This window comes from Phalacrocorax carbo, chromosome 8 (assembly GCF_963921805.1).
Source record: "Phalacrocorax carbo chromosome 8, bPhaCar2.1, whole genome shotgun sequence".
Lineage (NCBI taxonomy): Eukaryota > Metazoa > Chordata > Aves > Suliformes > Phalacrocoracidae > Phalacrocorax > Phalacrocorax carbo.
Window position 1 is genome coordinate 22,864,085 of NC_087520.1, and position 26,282 is coordinate 22,890,366.

The following is a 26,282-nucleotide window of genomic DNA, read 5'->3' on the forward strand; positions in this document are numbered from 1 at the left end:
CAGCCAGAGTGTGGGAGAGCCTGGGCGTCAGCAGGAGGCACAAGGTCCCACACAATCCTCCTCCTCCACTTCCTCTTTCTCTCCCTGACTATCCATCTGCTGCTGGGACAGCTCCTCAGGGAGGGGTCTTCCTTCCCAAGCACCATTTCACGTGACTTCTTGCCAAGGAATGGTAAAGCTGATGTCGGCCATGATGCAACCATGGAGCATGGTGGAGGAAGAGCATGCCATGGCATGCCAAGCCCTTGGGCAGGGACTGAGGGATGCTTGGAAGGCGCGGGGCCTTCCGAGCAAGGGAGCGGGGTACATCTCACCTGCATGAGGGAGAAGGTGATGAGGACATCACGGGTGACAGCACTGCTGATGGTTCAGGAGCAGCACCTACATCCCACCCAGCCTGCTGCACAATGCTGGCCCTGCTGACTGCAGCAGCTTGTAGGGCAGGAGGGCTGTGGAACCAGTGGATGCGGGGGGCTGGGACCCCAAACCCCGCTATTGCCACCCCTGCCCACTACTTGAGCCAGCACTCCCGCAGGCAGGCACACATGGGCTGCCACAGCGCCCCAGCTCCTGGCAGCACCAGGACGAGACAGGGCTGGCGGTCCCATTGCCTTGCTCCTCCAACTCCACCATGCTGCAGCACTGGTGATGCCTGTCACCCTGCCTCAGGGCTGGGGAGGAGGGGAGCGGGGTGATCTCTGGGTGCCGTGGCACTGGGTGCGCACCAGGGCGAGGGCAGGGATGGGGGGGACCACTCACTGGCCCAGCTCTCCTGTCTTTCAGCAGTGTCTGGAAGAAGACCATGTGGGAAAATGGGGGGAAACCCCAAAATCTGTGGTCAGTCCTCCCCCTGGCCAGAGGGGAAGGGGGAGGCAGGAGAATCTGGCAGCTGCCATGTTCGAAAGGAGCAGCCCTACAGTTTCATGGGCTTCAAAAAGCAACTGGACAGCTGTCAGGGCTGGTGAAAGCAAAGCCACCATACCTGCATCGACACATCATTGCATCCAGCCCCACAGGGTGGCTCAGAGAAGAGACCGTGGCCTGCTGGTCCTAGGTTTTCAAATAGCCCCCAGCAGCAAGCCCCACCCTGCTTTGCTCGCCTCTGCCAGCTCTCTGCAGATCCCATGATGTACATTGGCCTGACCACATTTCAGGGTGAAACCCCACCATGGTCTTTGAGTCAACACTTTCTCAAGGGAAAATGTACCCACCAAGGCCTTGCGCATCCCAAGCCAGGGGTGCTCATGTCCTCCTCGCCCACCAGTCACTGGGTAGCACCAGGAGCAGTAGGATGGTGCCTAGGAGTACATTCATGCTGCTTTGTGGCATCTCCTGGTCACCCCCACCATCCCACGATGTTCTGCTCCCTTTGTCCTGGTGACTCTATTCCTCCCTGGGTCTTGCGGCTGCTCCTGAGGAAACAGCCATCCTCATTTCCCTTCTGCGAACTCCTCATGCCTTTCTGGGGGTTGGCAAACAACCTCCTGCCCCAGCTCACAGCAACAGCAATAACCATCAGAACCACATTGTTTCCCCCTTGGCCACTTCCCCTGTCTGATTTAGGGCTTTTTTCCTTCCCCTTCTCAACCCCATCCTGCCAAATTCTTGGCCAATGCCCCCCACCAGCCCAGCAACATGTCGGGGCATCCCTCCTGCAAACTGGGTACACCACCAGGCATCACCACGAGCTGCTGGGGATGAAACATCCCATTCCCAGGAAGGTCCCCCTGCCCCAGCAGGGAGCTGGGAACCAGGCAGAGCATCATCCAGAAGGGGAACTTCTGGGTTGGAAGATGTGGTACTGCATTTGCAAGTGACACAGCCAGGAGAGCCGTGCTCTCTATGACCCCAGAGCCACCAAGGGAGGCGATTCCAGTGAAGCCTCCTTCTTTGGGTTCCTGTCTTCCCCCAGCCTCTCTCTTCACTGGGTAGTGACAGTCCCTGGAGACTGCAGCAGCTTCCTGAGCCGTGGCACCCCCTCCATGACCCTTACCCCTACAGCACCAGGTTGCCGGTGCTCTGCCAAGAGTGCCATTACTGTCCTAGCTCAGCAGGATCCTACAGGTGAAATGCCAGGTCCTGCCGTGGGGATGGGACAACCCCAGCCAAGGGACAGATCCCATCAGAGAGCCCGTGAATGTTCCTAGCAGATAGACCCCAGCAAGCTGCACTCCAAGCAGGAATAACTTTAATCGGCACAAGTCTGGTGTGCAGGCATGCTCATTAAACTTCTACACCATCCAAAAATATACATTCAACAAAATAACAAAAATAGATTATCTCAGTTGCTAGAGGATATTGGGAGGGCAGAGTTGTTCTGTCTTCGCTTGGGAAGGACCCTCTCGGTGACCACTAGCAAGGACTGGAGATGGGCCTTTCCCACCCACCATCCCTGGCCTTGAGGCACAGGAGGGGACCCTGTCCCTGCCCCTTCTGCTTCCTGCAGCCCCCACTGACCAGGTGAACATCCCCCCCTCCTGCCCCAAGGATGCCAAGCCAAGGGATGCGCCGCTGCCCAGCAGGATGCAGTGGATAGGAAAATTGGGAAGGGGGCCGGCAGAGGAGAGGGGCAGACAGCCTTGCTGTGGGTCCCTGGGCTCCTAGCAGTTCTACGAGATGGGTGCAGTGGCAAAGCGGATGGCGTTGGTCCTTCCCATGGCCATCCTCTGCACAGGGAACCCTGGCATGACGCAGCGCAGCCAACACGGGGCTCAGCCGAGGTGGCTTTGGCTGCTGTTCGGCTGCAGTTTGACACTGTCAGAGCTGTTCTGCGAGTCAGGGGACTTTCTCGCCTGCAGCACCATGGTCCAGTACCAGAGGAAGATGAGGAAACCTGGGACAGGAGGGAGGAATCATAGAATCATTTAGGTTGGAAAAGACCCTTAAGATGTTTGAGTACAACAGCTAACCCAGAACTGCCAAGTCCACCGCTAAACCATGTGCCTAAACATGTCTACATGTCTTCTAAATACCACTTTCCTGGGCAGCCTGTTCCAATGCTTGAAAACCCTTTCAATTAAAAAAAATTTCCTAATATCCAATCTAAACCTCCCCTGGCGCAACTTGAGGCCATTTCCTCTCATCCTATCACTTGTTACCTGGGAAAAGAGACTGACAACCAAAGGGAAGGAAGGGTGAGTGAACCCCCTCTAAGGACCAACAGCAGTCTAGGGCAAGCAAGCCAGCCTGCCAGGGATGGCTCCCATCATACCCCATCACCACCTCACCAATACCCCATGAAAGCCCCAGTGCCCTTCAGAGGAGCCCAGTATCTCAGGCTCACCTTGGAGGGAGTTGATGATGGTGAAGATGTAGAGGGAGACAAGGCGGAAGATGCCAGAGGTGAAGGAGAAGAAAACCAGTGCCCAGGGGATGCCCAGCAGGATGCTCAGCCCAAAGAGGGCTAAGACGTGCTTGAGCCTGTGGCCCTTCTTGTTCTGCCGGAGAATCTCCCGGACCATGGCCCCCAGCATGACTGAGTTAAAGAGGAACACCAGGCTGAACAAACCCAGGTTCACGACATTATGGATCAGAGGGCTCGTGATCCAACATCTGGAGGGAGCAGAAAGGGCAGAGGGTTATGCTGTGTCACCACACAGGGACAGGAGCTGGAAGGGTCGGGGGAAGCACAAAGGTGTAGTGCAAACCCAGTACCCAGATTAGTTAAACAGGGAGGGGGGATACCCCACCACCACCCTGCACAAAGCCCCAAAAAAGCCACAGGTGGGCTAGGGAAAATCTGTAGGACACAGTGAAGGTTTAGCTAGTTGACTTCATCTAAGACTAGGGACCAGGCAACCCATTTTCCATTACTTACATGGTTGCGTTGGTGGATTTGCCACCAATGGATTCATAGACAGGAATGGAGAAGGGGCCGTAGTTCGTCCAGCTAGTCAGGAAGATCAGCATCACGCAGAAGAAAGGGAGTCCTGCATAGCAAGAAGAGAGTGAAGCAGCCGCTCTAGTCCCCAGCCCTCAGGCCTTCTGGGAAGATTTGTTGCATCTTTCTCCCCATACAGAGTAAAAACCAATGCCCTCTTTCCCAAGGGGGAACCAAGGATGGAGCATGCACCAAGATGCCTGGCATAAGCCCTGGCCTGGGAGTGAGCTGTGCTGCACCGACCCCAGCTGGGTGTCTCCCAGGGTAGTGGAATTTTAGTCCACAAAAGATCATTAGATCTTCCTACTGCGCCTTCCTGACCAAAGCACGGCAGAGAGGTGTGGGGGTTTCCTGCATCAAGCCCATCTTTCTGGCCTGTCCTGGATGTTTCTTTCAGAAAGAGAGGATTAATTACTATTTAAAGACCCCAAGCAGTGGCCCTTACATGCCTCCCTTGCTGGGTGACCCCCAGGGTGACCCACCCTTGCTCTAGCACCAGCTTCTGCTCTCAGCCACTGAGTCTCTTTCTCCAGCGAGTCTCTCAACAGAGACACCCCTCTGCTCTCAGACATCTGGTCCCCCACAGCTACATCTCCATCCCCATCCAGTCACCATCGATGGTGGGAAAGACCTACTCAAGTGTCCCTCTGCCCCCATTGCCCAGACCCTCAGGGTGTCTCTGCCTCCCTCATGCTCACCCCAGCCCACCAGACAGAGCTTGAGGAGGAACTGGTCATGGTAGGCGTTGAAGACTTCAATCACAAGCCGGTAGAGGTTGTAGCCCTCAATGCCCATCCAGGTGAGGCAGCTCAGGAGGGAGAAGTGCAGGAACAGCCCCCCAGCTCTGCAGACTGCCTCACTGCTGCTGGAAGCCAAGTGCTCAGAGATGAGGAAGGCGATGTCCAGGAGGAAGATGGCACCCAGCAGGTTCATGTGGATGTGCATGCTTGTGATCTGGTCTCGCTGCTTGCTTCTGGAGAAGTAAGGAGTGGGGGAGACCTCATCACTATGCCTTGCCAGCATCCTTGGTCCGCATGGGGCAACTTGCTTCTGCCAGAAGAGCCAGGAGACCCTCTGGTGGTGTCAGGGACTGAGACCCTAACACCACAGGTGGGACCACCTGTTACATGTGCAAATTCAGGTCCCTGCAGCTGACCCTGCATTTCAGGTCTAGGCCATGGGGGGTAGGGAGCGACACACTTCAGCTCTGAATCATCCATGTAGGATCAGTGACATGACTCAGGAGAAGACACTCATGTTCTCCACTGGGCCCTTGAAAAGATCTTTGCAGGATTCTGCTTGCCAGAACAACCAAGCTGATTCTCCAAAATCATTGAAAACAGCTGATGTTTTCAAGCGCCCTGTGGGTAACCTGACAAAGAGGGTGGTTTCTGGAGGGGAGAACTCTGCTTTCTTCGAGCATGGCTCCCTCACCATCTTCTAGCCAGGCCACCAACTGTGTTTGGAGAGTCTGTGCCCACACAGGTGTAGTAGCAACGGGCAGGATGCAGACAAGGAGCATGGGGTCACCTGTCAGAACATACCTGAAGTAGAGGAAGAAGATAGTGCAAATGGATGCCAAAGCTGAGATGAGGCAGCCGATGTAGGTTATGATACTGAGGTAATCCCTGTGTATGTAGGTGATCTCTGGGGAGGATACCTGAGGAGAAGGAGGAATGAGAGATGGTGGGGAAAAACAGCCAGTGGGAACGATGTAGAGACCTGCGGGAAGGCACTACCCACCATCAGCACAGCAAAGTAGGTGAGGTGGTTGCATCTGCAGTCCGTCTGGCTGCTCTCTGTTGCTGTTGTACAACCATAGCTGTCCCAGCTCCCAGAGCTGGCTGCGCAAGAGAAAGGGAGAGCATTTGGTGAGGAGCAGGAACATCTACTTTGGGTTTGTGGATCTTCAGGGCAAAGTGTCCATGGTAGGGGGAGGACATGCCAAGCACACACACTCAAATGGCATCCTCAGCACCAGGACCCATCCCTAGGGAGCGAGAAAGCTCTTAGGTTATCTATGGAGGGGAAAACATGAAATCAACCCTGTGCGATAGGTTTATGGAGCTGGGGCTAGGAAGGGAGGTGCAGAGTGACTTTTACTCCTACCAGCAGGACTGTGGTACCCTACAAAAGGAGCAAAGGCAGCGCCTGGCTTAACACCCAAGTGCAGTAGCACTCACCGGTGGCATCCTCCTGCCAGAAGACACACAGTGGGGTCACATTCCTCTGCAATGACAAAATCACAGGCCCTGATCAGGATGCAGCAGTGGCTTTGTTGCCTGTCCAGCACATTTGATAGGGAATAACATGTGGCAGGAGGCAAGATGGCCTCAGGAGATAAACTGTCCCATATCATGGGACCAGGCTCCAGGCAGATACTTCCTCACAGGTCCCCTTTTTCAAACAAGGGGTTCGGCTTTGGGCAGGCACCTGACAGGGCCATGAATGAGCCAAGGGATTGTTAACTCAAAGCCTTCCCCAGCCTTGGAGATTGTGCTGGAGACAACACATCTGCAAAGCAGCATCTCCTGGACGGGAGCAGGCAGCATCACCACCAGTGCACATGACGAAGCCATGATCATGATACAGCCCCAGAAGTCATAGCAGACTCTGTACAGGCAGGCCAAGGGCATGGACCTGATGGATTGTGACCACTTTGTAGGCTGGCAAGGCCTGAGCCCTCCTTGCTCCTCCATTCCTGGTAGGACCAGGTTCAATGAGGCTGTTTCTCCACCTACCGGCAGCTGGTCATGGAAGAAAGTGAGGACCACTGGATCAGAGAGGTTGGCCACCACCGTGTCCACCAGGGAGATGCCGATCACCTTGTCACCCAGGACGTGGCTGCTGTTTTCATCCTGTGGGAGAAGAGGAGGCAATGGTAGCATGGGAAGGGATTGCTGCTGGGCATGAAGTGGGTGAGAGTCCCAATGAAGGAGATCCCATGCCTCTTTCCCCATCAAGCTTCTATCTCATCTTTGAAGCATCTTCTCCAAGCAAGCACCAACACCCTGGTCTGGGTGGCATCCCTGCCACACTGTACCACCAAAGCCCCCAGCATGGCGGGGACACCCCACCATGCCACACATGTGGGTTTTACCTGGAACATGGTCTGGCTGTTGATATCCATGAGGAGCACCCTGTGCTCCACCACCTCCTCCCTCTCCTTCGCCATCATGAATAGGCTGCTCGGCAGGTCCACCGCGAACCCATGAACCTCTTCACCCTCCTGAAAGGAGAGACTCATCAGGAGGTTGGGAGAGGATGCTGGCAGACCAAGACCACCAGGGCAGGCTGCCCAGGACCCACCTCTCTTTGGGAAGCAAAGGCTAGGTGCCAAGGAGCCTGAGTGGGCTGGACCCTCAAGACAGTCGCACGCACAGTGGCCTTCCCAAAGGTCTGATTCTGCCCTTCAAGCTCCACTTTGGACAGCGTCTTCTCCAGCTCCCTGAGTTTGCTGTCGGGGAAGGGGTGCAGTGAGCAGGATGCAGCGGGCTCTGTAGTGGCAGCAGCGGGAATTGCATGAGCCAGGAACTCACCGCCGAAGCACCCGCTGCTCCGTGGCTCCTGCAGCCGGCACCAGGGGCTGGGCAATGAGGCTGTCCAAGGCAGTGAGCTGCTCCTCCACATCTTGCTCCCAGACGGGCATGCTCTCTGGAGAGGCTGATAGGCACATGAAAGGAAACGCCATGAGATGCACGGGCAGAGCCAATTTCCCCGTGCCCCGAACCAACTGGGCACAGCCCTGGTGGGAGCAGAAAGCAGAGGGCTTCAAGGTGACCCCAAGCCAGGGGAGCTGATGGAGACCCCAACCCAGAGAGTTTCTCCTGCCACTCAGAGTTTGGCTCCCACCAAGGGCATCAGGACTAGGCTGGCTGAGGGTAGCTAGGTGTCTAGCAGTGCAGATGGGACCTTCAGAGACCTCTGCAAAGCCCATAGTTTTCCAGGATTTTAGGGTGCAAAAGACTTTAAAATCTCTGTCTTCATCTTTGGAGAGCCTGGATACTGGGGGCTGCCTTTGGGCTGCTTCAAGTAAACCTATGTCCCCTTCCATCACCCTTCAGCTATGCCTTCACACCATCATGCTGTAGCACATACAGCTAGTGGTGCTGGGATACCACCAATGCTTCGCTGATGGCTAGAGAATGGGCTTGGGATGAAAAGAAACCTTCATTTCTTTAAAATAACATGGAACTGCCTTTACCGCGGAAGAAGTATACAGGTGCGCTGTCAAGGGAGGTGTTCTTCCCACCCTCTGAGATGTAAGACACGTTGAAGATGGAGGTGCCAATTCTTTCAGTCTTCTGACTCTCCTTCCCCTGGGTGATGCTGTTGGATGGGTCCCCACCCAGGAGGAAGTTCTGCTTCCCATATGCCAGCCTCAGGGTCCTGTTGGCCTTGAACCAGTAGACGCAGAAGCGATACCTGCCCAAAGCAGGGGGCAAGCTGTACTTGTAGTAAGAATTTCTCTTGTTTGGCAAAAAGGGCCTTTTTATTATCAGCGCCTGGGCTGTGTTCTCAATGGAGATGGTGGCAGGGCCATGTTCATAGATGACAGAGCTGTTCTGGGTCTGGTTTCGGTCACCGCAGAAGCGGAAGTCCTCTTCCCGGTGGCTGCTGGCTCCCATCCCTGCGTTGCACAAGCACATGGAGATGCCAGTTCAGCCAGAGGGGCAGCCACCCCCAGCAAATACCGCACCCCCACAGCAGCTGTCATGTGTGGCATGCCAGGCTCTCTGCCCCAGACATCCTGACCCCATCCTAGATGGCGTATGTGATGTTGGCCACCTCCCCATGTCCTCATGGCCACGCTGGGAGGGTTTGCCAGGGAGCCAAGGCTCCTGGGGCAGCAGGACCTCCCATGTCTTGGTGCCACCACCTGCATTGGCAGAGACCAACAGAGGAGCTCTCCATCTCCAGATACGATGGATGGAGACCATCTCCTTATTCTGGAAAAGGCTCATCCTGCCCCAGAGTCCCCACCAGAGGCATGTCAGTCCATGAGACATTTCACCTCTGTGGAAGCCATGGCTGCAAATGCCCCTTGATGCCCTCCCAGTATTTTGGGCCTGCCAATTACATCCAGCAGACCAAACCTGGCCCCTCAGGCTAGGGCAGGACGTGGCTGAGGACAGCCTACCTTGGAGGAGGGAGAGAAGGAACAGAAGGAGGACCTTCATCACAGGCAGTTCTCTGCTTTGGCTTTGCCTCCAAGGAGAAAGCAGAGCCTAGAAGGGTACAAAAGGAAAGGGGCCACATGAATATTAGGTATCACCCATACCATGGGGCCAGGGGATAGAGAGCAAAGGCTGTGCCAGTGGGACACTAGCTGGTGTCACAGCTGGCTCCCTGGTGCCTCTGCCACCAGGAGGGGCCACAAGCACCAGGCATCACACCCAGCTGTGGGCTGGAAGGAGGGGGGAGGCCAGACGCCAGATCCCTGCATTCTTGGCACAAGGAGGGTCCCCCACCACAGGCACCAACCGCCAACGATTCAGCACAGGAGGGGTCCCCTCTTCCACTCCCTGCTTCACATCTCAGTTCAGGCCTTGGCTTCTTATCGCAAGCGATAGGAACAGAAGGAAATGGTGGTTTCCTAATTCGTCAGCTCTAAAATTATTTTCTTGGGTGCTTTCAGCTCCTGCAGATTAGGCGAGGAGCCGGGCACGATGCAAACTTTATATGCAGCCAGGGCTCCTGTAACCTGCACCCAGGCTAGTGCCAAGCACCCTAGGCTGCTGCTACACCCATGTGTTCCACGTGGCTGCAGCCTTCACACCTGCAGCCCTTTCGATGACACTTTCCACCTTCCCTGCACTGTGAACTGCATCTCCAGCACTGCTGGGGTGCACCAAGCTTCACCTCCTCCTCGCCCTACTGTCACCCCAGCAATGGGTCAAGGCTGGTGGGACCCATCGTGCCGGGGTGCAGCAACCAGCAGGAGTCCCCTCAGGGTGGGACAGCATCAGCAGGGGCTACCGGACCAGCTGGCAGAGCCAAATGCTTGCCAACACCCACAGACAAGCTGGCATCTGCTTTGCCACCACTGCATCCTACTCCTCTGCCGCTTTCAAAGCATGCTGCTTGAAACCCACCAAGTGGCTGAATCCCATTTCATGTGCTCCAAGAAGGTGCCAGGGCACCCACCAGCATCACCTGCAAAGGCTTATGTGCTCTCCCAGGCACCCAAGGGTCACCCAAGGGCCACCCAAGGGAAGGCTGAGGGAAAACCACTTGCTTGAAAACTCAGCGTCCCTATTAGCAGGTTTCTCCCACCAACATGGGTTTCTCCCAGAGTTTTCTCTGGCTAGCAAAGAGCCGGGGCACATCCTGCACCGGCACAGGATACTTGCCGTCCCTCCCCGTCTGCTTCTTCCAGTAATTTATTGCTGGAAGGCAGGGACTTTAGGTAGTTAATTAACCTGCTGCCATGGATATAATTAAGAGTGGCGCTAACGAGGCTCCCCAGCATGGGCTGGGAGGGTACGGCACAGGCACAACTTGGCAGCAGTAGCTGGATGTGGACAGAATTGGCATGCCAGTGCCCTGCTGCACACTTGGGAATCATGCACAAGTATCCAGAAAGAACAGATCCAGGGTGGCAAAATGCTGGTGGCGATAGGAAACACCTGGATCGCTTACAAGCAATGCCACCCATAGCATCATGGCACAGAGCCGGGGTGCTGGGAAAGCATCCCCTCCAGATGGAGAATGCTGAATTCCAGCAAGGCTTCAGCCCATCCTGCTCCATTGGCTCAGCTGGAATTTTATTGGGGTGGTCAGAGGACAGGATGAGCCCCTTTCAGCCATTACTCAACCGGGACCAGAAATCCCTGTGGGGATGTGGGTGGGGGAGCTGGTATTTCCCCTCTAAGCCCTGTATGGTCCCGCTCGCCCCAACGCCGATTGCTGTTTCCTGAGCCAAACAATAGTGAGAGAAAATCCCCCCGAAAGTGGTTTTGCAGCGGGAAAACACGGTTTCCATCTGTGCCAGTGATAAGCAGTGCTGGAGGGAGCCGGATGCACTGAGCCCATGCTGGGGCTAGATTCTGCCCCGTCATCTTCCCATCCCTGGGTAGCAGTGGGGGACATGTAGCATCACTGCCCCTGGGTACCTGTGGCAATGCCATGTGTCCCCAGGGCATTTCCCCAGTATCACCTGTCTTCAAAGGTCCCACACTATCATGGTAACCAAGCAGAGACCCCCTTCAGCACCAACCCTACCTCCACTCCATCATCCCCAAGGTAGGATGGGTTTACCCACTGCCCCAGCCTGGGGGCTGAGCTCCTCTAAGAACAATAACACAGAGAAAACATCCTGGTTTGGCCCCAAAATCAGCCAGATGATGTAAAAAGAGGTGGCAGGGAAACCACTGGGGTTACACAGGCTGGACCAGGCTCTCTTGCTGCTGGCACAGAGGGAGGCTCAGCCCCGGGCATCACGTTTTATCCACCCGTTGAAAGAACACACTGATCTCGGAAAGGAAAGCCAAGGAATAATACAGCAACGTCTAAACCTGGAGGCAAACAGGAAAACAACCTAAAAAAGCCTGGTGTTTACTGGGTGACTTGGCAGCATGTATTTAAGCTTGTGGAGGTGGCACGTGGCTTTTGGATGTGACGTTTTTCCCGAGGAGAAGGGAAGATGATCTGACGCCTCAAACAAACACCGGAAATGGGGAGATCCAGGGACTTTTATCTCTGTTTTCCTTCCAGGTCCATTAGAAAAAATAAGCCAATGCTCTGTTCCTCAAGATGCTAATGAGTCCACAGCTCATCACCCGCAGCCTGTTACCCGGGCAAGGGCTCAGGAACCAGATGGGGAAACTGAGGCATGGATATGCAAGCCAGGACGGACTCCCCAAGATGCTTTGCATGACTGGCCTCCACTGTAGGAAGTGCAAACAATGTGCCCTGGGGCTGGAGCTGCCCAAGGAGGCAGGTACCCCAGCAGAGACCCCCTCACGAAGGGGATGCCCCACTGTTGGTCACCCGGCTGCTTCACAAAGTGCCCTTGTCCTTGGCCAGTGGCTCGCACACACAGGGGCCAACCCACCCGTTATTCACGGCATCGGCACGCGAGCCTTCCCCATCACCAGTGGGCGGCAGGGTCCGACCCAGCATGTTTGTTAATGCCCAAGTTGCTGAGCGGCAGCTGCGCTGCGCTGGCAGCCTGGCTGTGCCAAGCCTGTGCTGCAGGATCAGCTTTTCCCGGGCTGTGGGGTTCCACACAATACTCGGCACCCATGAGATAAGTTTTGCTGACAGAACAAAACCAGACCCGATAAAGATTCCAACAGAGTGGCACAGTTCCCTATCAGATCTGTCATTCACCAGCCACTGGCAACCATCCCTTCCCAAGCAGGCATGGGGGGAGCAGAGGGGACGCTGGCACAGGCAGACCGCCGGACTCTGAGGCTCTTGAGATGGAGGTTTTGCTTAAAGGTTGGGTTGTAATATTCAAAATCTTTTTAAAAAATTCCATTTCCTAAAAAGACACCACAGACAGAAATATCGCAGCAAACTAAACCACTGCTTCCTGGGCAACACGGCACCTGGTTCAGTGGCACACAAAGCCTGTGGCTTTGGCAGGGGCTGCAGACGGCCTGCAAAGGACCAGGTACACCTGCGACAAATTCAGGGCTAGCTTGAAATGGGAACAAAGCAGTCAGTGCACATTGTCCTCCCCAGCACCATGTAGCACTGGCCTCAGGGGATACAGACAGCCATCCTTATGGCACGGTCCCACCGCTCAGCCTTTATCAGGAGAAACCCCTTGACCTCCTCCTGCAGGTCGGCTTGTACCTTCCCTCTACCCAAACCACTCCCCTGGGTTTTAAATGGCTTCCAAAACACTGCATCCCCTCCCGGGTCTTGTCCCCCTCTGCATGAGCAGGGTCCCCATTGCCTGCCTGCACCGTGGGTGCCAGGGAAGGAAGGTATAGGGCAGTGCAGAGCAGCCCAGGACCACCCCAAATCAGGCTCCCAGGCTTTAGGGGTTTAGCATAGGAAGCAGCCAACTGGAGCCCAGCAAGGGTGAACCTGGTCCTGGCAGGCTTTCCTGGCTGCAAAAAAGCTGAGCACAACCAGGGTGAAGGTTGCAGTACTCAAGAAGCCAGGTAAGAGGATACAGATCCCTGCCAAGCCCCAGCTGTCAGCGAGCTGATGGGAAAGGAGTTGGTGGGTTGGAGCCCTCCTGAAAAGCAAGTGTCGGCACGCTGCCACCCAGCTGGTACCACGTGGGCACTGGCATGCTGGGAGCCACCCAGGCCACTGTCTGCAAACCCCACAGCACAGCGTCCCTCTGACACCCACAGCTGCCACTGCAAGGTGCGGGGATGGCCAGCCCTGGGAGTCCCCTTCCCAGCAGCACACAGTTGCTTGCAAACCTGTTGTTCTGCGAATAGCAGCCCCCAGGCCACGGGATTAGGAGCTGGACTGCAACCAAGTATGCAGCATTTTTAGGCCTTGGCTTAATTCACTTTGGAGCTGCAAACCCAGAGCAAGGGGCATGGCAAACCTACCGTGGCTGCAGTCCTGGGCTTAAAGGATTTGCCTCCCCCACATCTCCAAAACACTCCTGGCTCCTCACTGGCGGTGGAGCTTGGAGGGGGGTTACTGCAGCCCTCAGACTGTGAAATGAGCTTTGGCTGCCTTCCCTCCTCAACAGCCATTCGGACTTGCTGCCAGGAGGTTATTCCAGGGGACTTCATTTCAATTCTCCAGCTGGCCTTACTGGGTTTTGCTGGTCCTCTGGAGGGGTAGTTCAGGCAGATTGTGGGCAGGGAGCACCCAGAGCATCCTGCATCAGCGTGCCAGGACCAGCAGCAGCAAGCTGAGATGTTGCAGGAGGAATCCCCCCTACAGGCATTTTAGGGGAGGAAGAGCACCCTGTCGAGACATGCTGGCGGTCCCACGGGGGTGCTGCACCCTTCACCAGGAGGGAGGAGAAGGAGGAATGGGGCACGCTGGTGGTTCCCCTAGAGTGGGAAGCAGTGGCCACACGCAGGGCCTGGCCTGGCGGCAGGGGCTTCACATGGCTCAGCTGTGCTGCCAGCAGCAGCCGCGAGCAGCTGGTCCTGGGTGGCTCAGGGGGTTTCGTGGCTCCACAGCCCAGGAATTCAGCCTGGCTCCAGGGCAGGGGCAAGAGACAATGAGGCAGGCGAGGGCGAGCCCCATTTGGCAGGGATGGGGGCTTCACCAGACAACTCACACCTTGGCCACAAGCAGAGACCCCTGGTCCCTGCCCAGGTGGAGGTGTTGCACCCACTGCTCAGGCACGGGGAGACAAAATGTCCCTGTACCTACCAGTGCAGGGTGCATCCCAAAGCCCCCCATGGAGCACCCCTTAGCTCCATCTGGACAGGCTGCTCCCTGCCCTGTCGGCCAACTGAGCGTCCCAGGGTGCTGCCCAGTGGGACCAGTTGCAGCCACGCAGAGCCCCAGTGCCCTCCCAGTGCTGCTAGGCTGGCCCCAGGGAGTGACACGCCCAGAGCCGTGGGGGTCCCCTGGCCCGGAGCACTGCTTGCTCCCGCACCCAGTGGTTGCCTCCTGCCCCTGCCGCCTCCCCGCCCGCACCAAGGACCCCGCAGCATCCGCCCCCAGCATCCCCAGTAAAGGCGTGCCAGGTAGCGCCCCTTACCGTGGCCTTTGGGACCCCCGAAAGCAAACACCGGACACCCCCACTCTTCCTCCCTCCCCTGCCCGGCTCGGCTGCTCCCCGCTGCCCCCAGTACCTGTGCCCGGGTCGGGCTGGGCTTGGCTCTGCTGGACTCGGCTCGGCACCTTGCAGACCAGCCCGGCTGGACTCGGTTCGGCACCTCGCAGCCCGGCTCCGCCCAGCGCGGTGCCGCGGGACAAGCGGGCCCGCCCCGCCCCGCCCCGCCCCGCCCCGCCCCGTCCCGTCCCGTCCCGTCCCGTCCCCCGGGCAGGCGGTGACTCAGCGGGACGGGACCGGGAGGGGTCGCGCCGCACCGACCTCTCCGAGACCCCCTGGGATCGCTGCGGGAGCCGCGGAGCCACCAACCTTCGGTCACGGCACCTGCCCAGCTCTGCCCAGTCCAGGCCGGCTTAGCTCGGCTCAGCCTGGCTCAGCCTGGCTCTGCCCGGGAGCACGGGGCTGCATCACCCCGCCCAACCGGAACGACACCGGCACCGGCACCGGCACCGGGACCTGGACCGGGATGGGCTGAGGGACCACGGCTGGGGACAGCCGGGAGTCGGGAGTGCCCTATCCCAGTGCCCTTCAGCTACAGGCTGGCATGCATCCAGCGGGAAGGAGCTGGGCGGCTGCACGCCTGGCTGAAAACTGGATTAAAAAATAACAATTAATGGGAAGGCAGCCGGGACAGAGTGTCCCTGTGAACCCTGTCATGCTCCCCGCAGGAAACGAGGGGGGTGAGAAGCAGGGCAAGGAGCCCAGGCCCCAAACCAGGGGGAAGCTAGGGAGGGTGTCTCCCATCCCCCCCGTGGCACATCCCTGGAGGAGGTGGGCTGAGATGTAGAGTGGAGGGCCTGCAGGTGACCCCGTGGCCAGGGCACATGGCTCCCACCGCCTGTCCCAAGGTCAGAGACGGGCATCCTGCCCCTCACCCTTGGGACCCCGCACCCGTGGTGGGAGCTGAGGCTGGAAGAGTTGTGGCAGTGATGGGCACTGCAGGAGCAGACAAAGCTGCTGCCAAACAGTGCCCACATCCATGCCAGCCCTTTGTGCGCCCTGAAAAACAGCCAGACAGGAGAAAGCCGAGGCTGCTGGGAGCCAGAGGAGGGCAGGCGGGGAGGGCTCCGGGAAGTGCCCTGGGTAAATAGTTGCTCTTGCAGATATTTTCAATGCCTTGAATGAGACTTTTATTTCTGCTGGGGGAAGGGTGGAAACAACCTCCCACTCCTGCAGGGAAAGCGATGTAGATAAAAAGGGGCCGTGGCACTGGAGGTGCCATGGCTGCACTGGAACCCCCAGAATGAGGGACATCCCGCATGCCCGCATCATCCCCCAGCTTGGTTTAATTTCCAGCTCCAAGTCCTGAATTTCCCCAGCTCCCACAGGAAGGGGCTCCCACGGGAAGAGGCTCACGTGGCCTCACGCGGCCAGACCGTGGCTAACAAAGATGACTTTGAAGCCCAACCATCCCCATGCCGCAGGGAGTGGGGCCGGCTCTGAAACACATTCTCATGGCAGCTGGAGCCACGGGAGCACCATGGCAAGCCAAGCCTCTCACTGTGGGTCATCCTGACCGGCTCCTTTGGGAAATGCTGTAAATCCGCCTCCCAGGAATAACACTGCTAAAGCCAGCAGCAGCTCCCACAGGATCAGGCCCTCCTGAAGGGGGGATCAGGTGTGGACTCCATGTCCCAGTGAGGAAAGGACATTTTAGGCCATCTTTTTGCCACTGTTTATGGAACAAAGAGCCTTTTGTCTGCGCTTGATGTTATCAGGTGTTATTTTTAGGTCAAAGTCTGCACTTGATGTTATCGGGATTAAGGTAAATCGGCAGGCCAAGCTGCTGCCTTCAAAGACGCGGGCTGAGCGCAGGAAATCCTTGTGCTGTCCCTTGCAGGGGACATTTGTTCAGGCCGGTGGCACTCACTCATCCTGATAAAGATTTATTGCTCAAGCTGGGGAGTTCCTCAAAGCCCTAGAAGTTCCTGAAAATCCTCAAATTCCTCAAAGTTGTAAAAGTTCCTAAAAACCCTGAAAGCTCCTCAAAACTCTGAAAGCTCCTAAAAGCCCTGAAAGATACTAAAAACCCTAAAAGCCCTAAAAGGTCCGAAAGCCCTAAGAGTTATTAAAAGCCCTAAGCATTCCTAAAGCCCTAATAGTTCCAAAAAGCCCTGAAAGATCCTAAAAGCCCTAAAAGATCCTAAAGGCTCCTCAAGGCCCCAGTGCTGGCAGTGGGCGAGCGGGAACGTGCCGGGGGAGTGCAGTGGCACAGCCATGGTTCAGGCAGGATCCAGCAGCCAAGGGCGCGTCCTGCTGGGCTGCTGCCAGCCAAGGAGAGGCAAGTATGGGCAGAGGTGCCCCGGCCCCAAAGCTGAGGGTGAGATGGCGAGTGACGGCACCCCAGCCCAGGGAGCTGAGACCCCCCTAAAAGCCCTGTGGGAGATCATGGTGCTCCCAGGGGAGGTGCAACCACGAGTGGGGCTCAGCACAGCCCTGGTGGGTAGAGGAGGAGGGTGAGGATGAGGATGATGAAGCAAATGAGTACTGGTAGAAGGGGATGCGCGGAGGTTCCCCATCCAAATCCAGTGAATGATGCCAGGGCAGCTTTGGGAATCTTGGAGGATGGTGATTGCAGGGGAGTCCAAGGAAGCTTGGCAGCTGCCTTGAGCAGCTGTGGGTGCTCCCGCTCCCCCATCACTGCTGCTCCACCTCCCTCAGACTTGCTTCCGAAAATACATCAAATGGGGAGGAGAATCCCTCCCATCCCACATCAGGGTTTCTCCCTTGGGCAGCAACAATAACAGCAATGCACCAGGTGCAAGGGCTGTAAAACCCAACTGTAGAGAACACAATAAACCTGACTTATTTGTTTAGGCTTGGCTTTGTAAATAATCATGCAATGATATCAAGGAAGTCTGGGGGGAAATTGGTCCCCGGGGGTATTTGCACAAGCAGTGGGTGAGGATGCTCCCACTGCATGTGGGAAACCACCTTGTCTGCTCTCCTGCAGCCAAGGTTGGATCCCAAACCAGAGCTGAGGTCTGCCACGCCCCCACCACCAATTCCCAAATTGATCTGGCGTCTTCCCTGGCTGCTTGTTTCCCAAAAATTTGGAGGACTTGCAATATTTCCAGAGCTTTCCCCCTGGGGCTAGGGCTGGCACCGGAGCCTGAGGGCACCATGGTGATGCCGAGCTGCCTTTCCTCGGGGAAAAAAAGGATGGCACAACCTCCTCCAGTAGCCCAGCACTGGGCCTCCTGCCTGATAAAGCACAGGGGAAGGTAAATGAGATTATTTCTCCTTGGGGAGGTTAGATGAGCCAGCTGCCCCTTCTCCTGCCCTTGGTGCCCTGGGGCTGGGGCAAGCTGGCCCCAGTGCTAGGGGGGCACTGGGGGTGGTAGGAGATGGGAGCCCACCTGGTCTTCCAGGGGACCTTGGGGAGTATTTTGACCCCACTCCTGGAAAGATGGTGTGGGAAAAGTGCCTTTTCTGCCCCTGGTTGCCAGCAACGGGCTCAGCTCCCCAGGGACCACCAGAGGCAATCACCAAGCAATTGTTTTCCAAGCACCACTGGATACCAGAACAAGGTTTATTCATGTGCCAGTGTTGGTGCATATGCAGGTACTGGCAGCTGGCATGACTCACACTGCAAGCCCTGGAATCTCAAGATGGGAAGGAAGGGGCACAAAAAGCACATCCTGAGAGTAACCAGGGGGATGGAGCCACCACAGTCAGGATGTGACTCTCCCATGGTAGGGCTCATGGGGACAAGTTGGGTGCTTGGCACCTCACCAAACCCCCACACTTATTTAATAGCTGAAGTCAGCTGCTGGAGTGGTGAGACATGCACAGCTCATCACCACGAGGCAGGAGTGCGCCAATGAGCCTGGGGCACCATTGTGCCTGGCGTGCTGGAAAGCGGGTGCGGGGGGCACATGGCCCCAGCAGGGTGAGCTTTTGTCCTGGCCACCAGTGGGAGGGATAGAATCTCGGCGGTGCTGGCTGCCCTTTGTGCACAGAACAAAGAACAAGAGCTAGCAGCTTCCTTCTCTGCCCAATACCAGGCTCTGGGAAGGAGTCAGAAAGGGAAACGCTGATTGGCAGAGCAGCACGGGAAGGCAGAGAAGGGCAGCGTGTCACCCCATGAGGTTGCCCAGTGATGCCCAGTCCCCTGCCACCAGACAAGAAACAGGCAGCATCAGCAAATGGCACCTCACTGATATACCCCACAAGCTACAAGCATGGGGACGATGGGAACCCCTCTACCACCACAGACAGATTTGTGGCCATGCGAGCTTCACTGCAGTGTGATGCTGCTCTGCGTCCCAGCAGGCAGTGCGAGATGCCCAGCTCCAAAATCACAGGCACCAGGAAAGGCAAAACTGTGGGTGCAGTTCCAGGTTAAGCCTGGTATACAGGGATGCACTGGGGTCTCAGGGCTGACTTGCCACCTCCATCTGATGATTTTAGTCCCTGTAATTTGTCCTTGCTGTTTATTTCCTGCAGGCTGGACTGCTTAAACCCCAATAAAGCACTCGGTCGCATGGAAGAGCTGTTTGGGGTCTGCCTTCCTAAGTGAGAGCAAGAGGAAAGCTGAGTTATAGGTTCACTTACTCACCCTCTCTTCTGCCCTGGCTCGTCCACCCAATGCCAAGCAGAAGCCCTGCTCACCTGTTTGCCCACCGACCTGGAGCTGCAGGTGGCCTCCGTCCCCATGCTGGCTTTGGGGCAAGCAGGAGGGCTTTTGGTAGTGAAAACCCCAGGTCAGGGAGGGTTTGGGGGTGCCATAGCCCTACAGCCATGCTCACAAGCCCATAGCTGTGCTGGACCACATGGGTTTGGGGGATGTAGCTGGGGAGATCCCACTTCCGCCTGTCCCATGTGAGATGATCCAGTGGCAGCTCCCCAAGGGGGCTCAGATGACCCCTCCCAGCTGTCAAGGGGGCTCCTCTGCACCGCTTACAAGCACTGCTAACCAGCACTGCTAACCACCACCACCAGAGGCCCGCGCTGCTGCTGGCTGGCCCTGCTGCATGCACAGTCCAGAGTTGGGACCATCTTCAAAATCCTTGTGCCATCTAGTGGGACCTTCACTAATGACAAAGCAGAGTGTGGCTGCCGGCTCTGCCGGCTCTGCCTGCCGTGGGGCTGGGGTGACGAGGTGGCAGCGAGCCACCACACTCCTCCGGTGGTGGAGGAGACCTGCATGGGCAATTGAATGGCTCTTTTAATAAGTGTCCACCTTTAGCAGAAGAAGTCAGTGTTGGCTACTAACGGAGAGGCTGTGAGCCAGAAGGGCTGTCCTGGGCTGGCATGGGGGCAGCCACAGTCCCCAGGGGAGTGCAGCACCTGCAGGGTCCCAAGCTGCAGCCCTCCAGCAGCAGACAGCTTCCACCACCCAGAAATCCAGCTTTGCAGCCCAAATGCTTCCCCCGAAGAAACCTGCAGCACCAACAGCACTGGCTGTTGAGCCCAGGGGCATACTACCACACCACATCCTTGGGGAGCAGCCCCCAAGCTCCCCTCACAGCCCCTCACCCTGGCACTGGGGCATGTTATCTGGAGGTGTTGCTGATGGAGCCCGGCTTGCTCCGGCAGTGCACAGTGATGTACCAGAGGCAGACAAAGAGACCTGTGGGTGGGTGGCAACATGGTCACTGCCATGGGTGCACCAAACTCCTGTGAGGAGCAGGAAGGTGATGAGGACCCCACTGCTCCCAACCCATGGGGTGCTGATCCCCCCCAAATCCCCCCAGTGCTCCCCACTGACCTTGCAGAGAGTTGAGGATGGTGAAGAGGTAGAGCTGGGGGATGAGGAAGACGTCAAAGCTGAAGAAGGCCAGGCCCCAGGTGGTGCCCAGCAGGCAGGTGAGCCCCAGCACAGTCACCCAGTCCTTCCTCGCCTGACCCTTCTGCCGCCCAATCCTCTGGAGTATCATCACCACCCTCCCCAGCACCACCGTGTTGAACAGCAGGATGAGGCCAGCGTAGCAGAGGGTGGCGTAGTGGGCCGGAAGGCTGGTGAGCCAGCACCTGGTGGAGGGGACACTCTTGGTGACAAGGGCCAGCTCCCTGGAGAAGGAGCTGGGTGCAGGAGGTGCATGGCAGTGGGTGCCCCCACATGCAGTGAGATGGAGGCAGGCAGCCAGCAAAGCTGGGCTCACCAAAAAGTGGCACCCAGCAGAGCTATGGCTGGCTCCTGCTGGGCCCAGCCCTGGGTCAGCCCTGTGTGCCTGGGGTGCCCAGGGTGTCCAGGCTGCATGGCATGCCCAGGGTGCTCAGTGTACCCCATGTGCCCAGGGTGCCCAGGGTGTCCAGAGTGCCTGGTGTGCCCAAGGTGTGCTTGGAGTGCCCAGGGTGCCTGGTGTGTCTAGGGTGCCTGGCATGCCCAGGGTGCATGCTGTGCCTGGCATCCATGCTGTGCCTGTTGTGCCTGGGGCATATGGTGTGCCAGGGGTGCCCGGGGTCCATGGGGTGCCTGGTGTGCCCAGGGTGCCTGGGGAGCTGGCAGCCCCCTTCACTCACATAGTCGCATTCCTGTTGTCTTCAGAGATGCTGATGGTGTGGTACCCATATGTATCGCTCTTGAAGACTAAAACAGCCACCACAACCAGTGTGGGCAGACCTGCGGACCCAGGGACAGGCTGTGTGGAGCCATGCCAGGGCCACAGGCGGGCACAGGCTGGCAGGGCTGGGCGGGTGCCCACTCACCCCAAGCGAAAAGGCAGAGCTTGAGGAGGTAGTGCTGGATGTAGACATTGTAGACCTTGATGATGAGGAGGAGGAGGTGGAAGGCCTCAGCAGCCATCCATGCCAGGGCGCAGAGAAGGCCGATGTGCAGCAGTGCAGCAGTGACCCGGCAGAGCCCCTCGGTGCTGGTGGCCAGCAGTGTGCTCAGCAGGAAGCTGCAGTTGAGCAGGAGCAGCGTGGCTAGGAGGTGCATGTGGATCCTGGTCGTGTTGTCCCTCAGCCGCTGCCTGCAAGAAGGGAGGGCAGGGGGTCTTGGTGGGTGCCTGCCATATGGCATGGTGTGGCATGGCATGGTGAAGCATGGCATGGCACAGCCCAGCATGGCATGCATGGCATGGCACGGCATGGCATGGCATTGCTTTACCTGGAGAAGCAGCAGAGCAGGAGGGTGCAGATGGTGGCAGCAGCCGACAGAGAGCAGCCGATGGTGCTGATGTAAGTGAGCGATGCCAGCTGGGCTCGGCTCAGGGTGCTCGACGGGAGCTGGAGGGAGAGGGTGAGCTGGGGCAGGTCCTGCGGCAGCACCTGCCCGCTGGGAAAAGAGGGAGCCCCTTGCAAAACCACCCCCCGGCCACCCTCTCCTGCCGGACACCCCACACCCCCCACATACACCCTTTACCCCCGCATACAACCTGTACTCCCACACCCACCTACACCCACACCTCCAGGAAGGAGGAAGAAGGATGGAGGGGAGAAGGAAGAAAAGGAAAAGAGGAAGACAGAAGGAGGAAAGGAGGAAAGGAGGGAAGGAGGAAGGAGCATGGGAGTAGGAGAAAGAAAGAAGGAAGAAGGAAAGATTGAAGGGGGAAGAGGGAAGGGGGAAGGAGGAGGAAGGGCTGTGGACCAGCAGGACAGCGAAGTAGGTGAGGTGGTCGCAGTGGCAGATAACGGTGCCCTCCCTGTGAATGGTCTCGCAGCCCTTCCTGCTCCAGCTGCCTGTGCTGCCCGCACCTGCCAGGAAGTTGCCATCAGAGGGTGACACGGTGGCCAGGGCACATCGAGGGGACATCAAACCTTGCCAGGGCTGCCCAGGAGGCAGACAGGTGATGCCTTCGGGGTGGCACTGAGCTGGCATTGCCCCCATCCTGGCCGCAGCCACACTTACCAGCTCCAGGCTGCCAGAAGACGCAGGTGGCATTGGAGGCATCCTGGTAGAAAGGGGACAGAGGAGGAGAGCTGGGGTCTCTTTCCACTCCCCAGGGACCCCAGAAACCTTCTAGTCCCAGTGCAGAGAGAGGACAATTTTTCTTTCCCCAGCTCCAGGGGAAACGCTTGTGCTGGGGACCGCCACCCCACCCAGGCTCATGCCTTGGGTGAAGCCCTGCTCACCAGCACCATGTCATGCCAGAACTGGATCTCCACAGGGTGGCTGAGTCCAGCCACGTGCCCACTCTGCAGGAAGGCTCCCAGCACATTGTTGTTCAGCACGGAGCTGTTGTGGGCATCCTGCAAGAGTCAGGGTGCCTGTGGGGAAAGCCCTGGGCCCCCAGGACATCCCACCCACCCCCCGAGCATCTCAGCGAGGGATGGGTGACAGGGCAGGCATGCTGCTGGCCAAGGATGCTCAGGGGGTCTGTGCCAGGAGCTGTGGCTCACCTGGAAGATGCAGGGGCTGTGGATATAGATGCAGATGAGCTCCTGCTCCATCCCCCGCATCTGGACACCCTCCACGAGCTCCGCCGGGAACTTCATGGCGTGTCTGAGCCTCCTGGCGCCACCTGGCTTCCCATCCTGTGCCAGCAGGCGGGGGAGAGATGGGTTTCACCAGCCTGTGCTCAGATAGGTTAGTGGGGTGTTCAGGGTGCTGTCCTGGCTGACCCCCCGCCCCCGGCACAGCCATCCCAGTTACTGGCGTGGCCCAATGGCATCCCCCAGCCCCAGCAGCAGCTCCAGCTCCACCATGGTGCCTGCGGACATGCGGATATGGCAGCCACTCCTGTCTCGACACCAGAGCCCTTCCAACCTACAGCTCATGCGAGGGCTGTAGGTGGGGGGGTCCTGTCACCTATGGGTGGGCACACCTGTCCTGCCAGCCCTGCCATGGGACAAGCATGGGGCAGAAGCATCGCACCGGGATGCTTTCCCAGTGGGATTTCACATCTTGGTAGGCTCGCTGAGATGGTCTCTGCTCCCAGGTCCTGAGCTGGGGGTCCCGGCTGGCAGGCAGGTACCCCTGCCTGCAAAATCTGCCTAGTCCTGTAGGAAGGAACCTCAGGCTGGAGCGGTTGGACCTTCATGGCAGGGCAGCCCTGTGGCCGGGCGAAATGCCACGGTGCTGCTGCGTGACCCCCTTGCTCTGGGACAGGGAAGTCACCCTGCATGGTCCCCACTGTGGTTTCCCTCTCCCTTTACCACTGCAGGGAGGTGAGGGCCAGGGCTTCCCTTTTTGTAAATCAGAAGAGCTTCAGGATGGAAATCCTGGCTCTCGGCTGCAAGGCATCCCTGGCTTTAGAAGCCCCTGGATTTATTCCAGCAGTGGTGCTGGGGACCTGCAGCCCCAGCTGCCTGCTGCACCCTGGCAGAGCTGCGTCTCAGGAGGTTTTGGTAGCATAAAGCATCCTTGGAGGATGATGAAAATCCAGTGTGGGCAAGCGTCAGCCACCCTAGCATCCCCCTGGTACCTCCCACCAGGGGTGGAGGGATGGAGGGGGCCAGGGGGGTACCAGCATCCCCTGGGAATAGCCCCGCAGTCTTGGGGGGACCAACCATCCTACTGCTGAGGTTTAACCCTCTGAAGTGCTCAGTCATGAACTTGAACACGTAGGTCTCGATCATGCTGCCCGTGAAGTTGTATTTCTCGTGGTGGGCCAGCTTCTCTTCCAGCTGATTTAACCTGCACAGGGAGGGTGTTTAGGGCAGGGTGCAGCAGGATTCAGCCCCTGGGTGGGTCTGGGGCGGATGTGGGAGGTCTGAGGGATAGTGGGGCAGGAGCCAGTGCTCACCTCTCCCTGCTGCGGAGGGTGCTGCTGCAGCCCTGCTGCAGCTCCTTCTCCAGGGCATCCCACTCGCTCTCCGTCTCCTCCAGCACTGACAGAGCCATTTTGGGAGCTGAGCCTTGGCATACAGCACCCTGCCCCACTCCCTTTCCTGCCCCAGCCTGCGGAGCCCTGAACAGCCCGGAAAACACCCAGTCTAACACTGGGATGGAAGAGGGAGACCTCCCTACCTTGAGCCCGCAGGATGGAGGTGGTGACAAGGTGATGGACAAGGACAAGGGTGATGAGCAGTGGGGTACACATCGCCATGGTCCTCTCCTGAAAAAGACACCCAGGACCTGGGCAGCTCCCCGAACCCCTCACACACGTCCCCCAGGACCTCAGCCCTTTCCCAAGTGCTGGGTGCAGGACAAAGATGGGATCCTGGAGGATCCCCCCAACTCCCAGCAGCCAAGCCCCACTGAAGCACCCCACATCGCAGCAGCAAAGCCCCAGCCCAGAAGCACCAAGCAGCTGCACTGGCAGCAGATGTGAGTGCTGGGTGAGGAAGAGGGTGCTTGCCACAGCAACCAGAGTGCAGGATGTCCTTCGCATCCATTTTACCATTAAGGTTGTAAAACTGCAGGGGGAAGGCTTCTGCTTCACCAACACCACAACAGGGACTCAGACCCGCTGCCATCCCAGCCCATGGCTGCAAATCCCCAGCAAGCAGCCTGCAAGACAGAAGGGACGCCAGCACGCTCTGCCACCATGCCAGGGCTTGCCGGCAGCAGCCAAGCACCAAGCTGGGGAGGAGAAAGCGTCCCCAGTGCAGGGTCAGGGGGAAGGCAGCTAGCAGCAAGATTTGCAACGCAGCACCCAGTGCTGCTCACAGCTATGCCTGCTGCGGTAACACTGCTGGCACTGAAAGCAGATAGGGAGAGAGGCTGCAAGTTCAGCAGTGCCGGGGTGCAACCTTGATGTACAAATGGTTTTTACTGTGGATGCAGCAATAGGATTGATGCTTCAAGGCACTGAGGCTGGTGATGGTGAGCAGAGCCAGAGCCTCCCAGGGCAGGGGCAGCAGCACAGTGGGTGGCGTGTTGGGCAACTGCCGGCACAGACTGCCCTCTGACCCCCAGTGAGGGACAGCCATCACATCTCCTTTAGGAAGTTTTGCAATAAATAACCCTTTTCCTTCTCACCGACATAACCCTTGGATCCCTGGGGCACCCAGCAAAGGTGCTTGCCCTGACCTCCCCTGCCGCCCAGTGCAGCCTGGCAATGCCAAACACCATCCCTGCTGCTGCCGCCAAGCTGGAGAGAGCATCATTTCCTCGCTGTGCCCCCCGGAAATGGCAGGGTGCAGCTGTTACTTCAGGTGGGTTTTGTTTTTGTGGGGAGCAGCTTGCCCCCCTGGCGAACCCACAGCACCATGCTGGTCCCCTGCATCCCCACTTAGCTCTGGCAAAGCCCCTACCTTGGGCAGGGAGCAGCTCTCCTTGTCGGCACCACCACTGTGGAGTCGGCTGCTCCGGATCTACCTCGGTTGTGGTTGGGGCTGCGGAAAAGGAACTGTTCATATGCAGATAAGCAGACTAATCAAGAGAGCTTTTAAATTTCCTTTTCCTATTTTGCAGCCTAGTGAGGGACTGGGGCAGGGGGGAACTTCCGTGGCACTGCCAAACCCCAAGGAGACGGCAGACGGCTGCAATTCAGTGTGGCCCAAAGACAACCCGCTCCCTGGGCATGTCTGATGTAATTAACCTTCTGCCTCTAATGAGCTTCTCCCCACCACCAGCTCACCAGCAACCCCTGCTCTCCCATGCTGAGGAACCCAGCCAGCCACTGCAGCAGCACTGACACCGCAGCAGTGCCACTGGGTCAGGAGCCAGGCTCCAAGCAGAGCATTGACACAGCACAGGGGGAAGTCAAGCCAGCGGAGCAGAAGGCCAGTGTGGCTGAGCAGGGATCTGCTGCTAGGACTCAGGTGGAAACAGAAAGCGTACAGACATTGGGAGCAAGGCCAGGCAATGTGGGAGGACTACAGCAGTGCTCTTCACCGCTGTAGGAAGGA

The 26,282-nt window shown here is 57.9% G+C and overlaps 2 protein-coding genes across 5 annotated transcripts; both read right to left on the bottom strand.

Moving 5' to 3' along the window:
* Positions 1-2,171: 2,171 nt before the first annotated feature.
* ADGRG1 (adhesion G protein-coupled receptor G1) lies at positions 2,172-15,116 on the bottom strand. 2 transcript variants are annotated; one of them, XM_064459073.1, is made up of 14 exons: positions 14,907-15,116; positions 9,021-9,108; positions 8,085-8,510; positions 7,420-7,543; positions 7,190-7,337; positions 6,981-7,109; positions 6,622-6,738; positions 6,064-6,109; positions 5,624-5,724; positions 5,425-5,540; positions 4,579-4,853; positions 3,818-3,929; positions 3,284-3,552; positions 2,172-2,833 (listed from the first exon to the last, which is right to left on the bottom strand). In XM_064459073.1, exons 2-14 carry the CDS (start codon positions 9,058-9,060, stop codon positions 2,712-2,714), a joined length of 2,025 nt encoding a protein of 674 aa, XP_064315143.1. In that variant the 5' UTR covers positions 9,061-9,108; positions 14,907-15,116; the 3' UTR covers positions 2,172-2,711. The 2 variants fall into 2 exon arrangements, with proteins under 2 accessions (XP_064315143.1, XP_064315142.1); XM_064459072.1 differs by lacking the exon at positions 14,907-15,116 and adding an exon at positions 14,617-14,770.
* Positions 15,117-18,115: 2,999 nt separating this feature from the next.
* Positions 18,116-25,770, bottom strand: ADGRG5 (adhesion G protein-coupled receptor G5). Of its 3 annotated transcripts, none has more exons than XM_064459074.1 (14): positions 25,686-25,770; positions 24,457-24,544; positions 24,233-24,317; positions 23,997-24,123; positions 22,887-23,021; positions 22,620-22,736; positions 22,396-22,438; positions 22,135-22,241; positions 21,655-21,773; positions 21,252-21,517; positions 21,066-21,165; positions 20,311-20,573; positions 20,079-20,219; positions 18,116-19,111 (listed from the first exon to the last, which is right to left on the bottom strand). In XM_064459074.1, exons 2-14 carry the CDS (start codon positions 24,533-24,535, stop codon positions 18,942-18,944), a joined length of 1,752 nt encoding a protein of 583 aa, XP_064315144.1. In that variant the 5' UTR covers positions 24,536-24,544; positions 25,686-25,770; the 3' UTR covers positions 18,116-18,941. The 3 variants fall into 3 exon arrangements, with proteins under 3 accessions (XP_064315144.1, XP_064315145.1, XP_064315146.1); XM_064459076.1 differs by having other exon boundaries at positions 19,016-19,111; positions 20,079-20,172; XM_064459075.1 differs by having other exon boundaries at positions 18,999-20,172.
* Between the last annotated feature and the right edge of the window lie 512 nt (positions 25,771-26,282).

What these genes read in the sequence shown, in the direction of transcription:
- ADGRG1 (XM_064459073.1), bottom strand. Translation starts at nt 9,060, where the DNA reads ATGAAGGTCCTCCTTCTGTTCCTTCTCTCCCTCCTCCAAG. An exon ending in TCTTCCATGACCAGCTGCCG is followed by an intron (nt 6,110 to 6,621) that starts GTAGGTGGAGAA and finishes TTGTCATTGCAG; the next exon opens with AGGAATGTGACCCCACTGTG. An exon ending in CCTACTTTGCTGTGCTGATG is followed by an intron (nt 5,541 to 5,623) that starts GTGGGTAGTGCC and finishes CCTTCTCCTCAG; the next exon opens with GTATCCTCCCCAGAGATCAC.
- ADGRG5 (XM_064459074.1), bottom strand. Translation starts at nt 24,535, where the DNA reads ATGGCGATGTGTACCCCACTGCTCATCACCCTTGTCCTTGTCCATCAC. An exon ending in ACCCTCCGCAGCAGGGAGAG is followed by an intron (nt 24,124 to 24,232) that starts GTGAGCACTGGC and finishes CTCCCTGTGCAG; the next exon opens with GTTAAATCAGCTGGAAGAGA. An exon ending in CTTCTGGCAGCCTGGAGCTG is followed by an intron (nt 22,242 to 22,395) that starts GTAAGTGTGGCT and finishes ACTTCCTGGCAG; the next exon opens with GTGCGGGCAGCACAGGCAGC.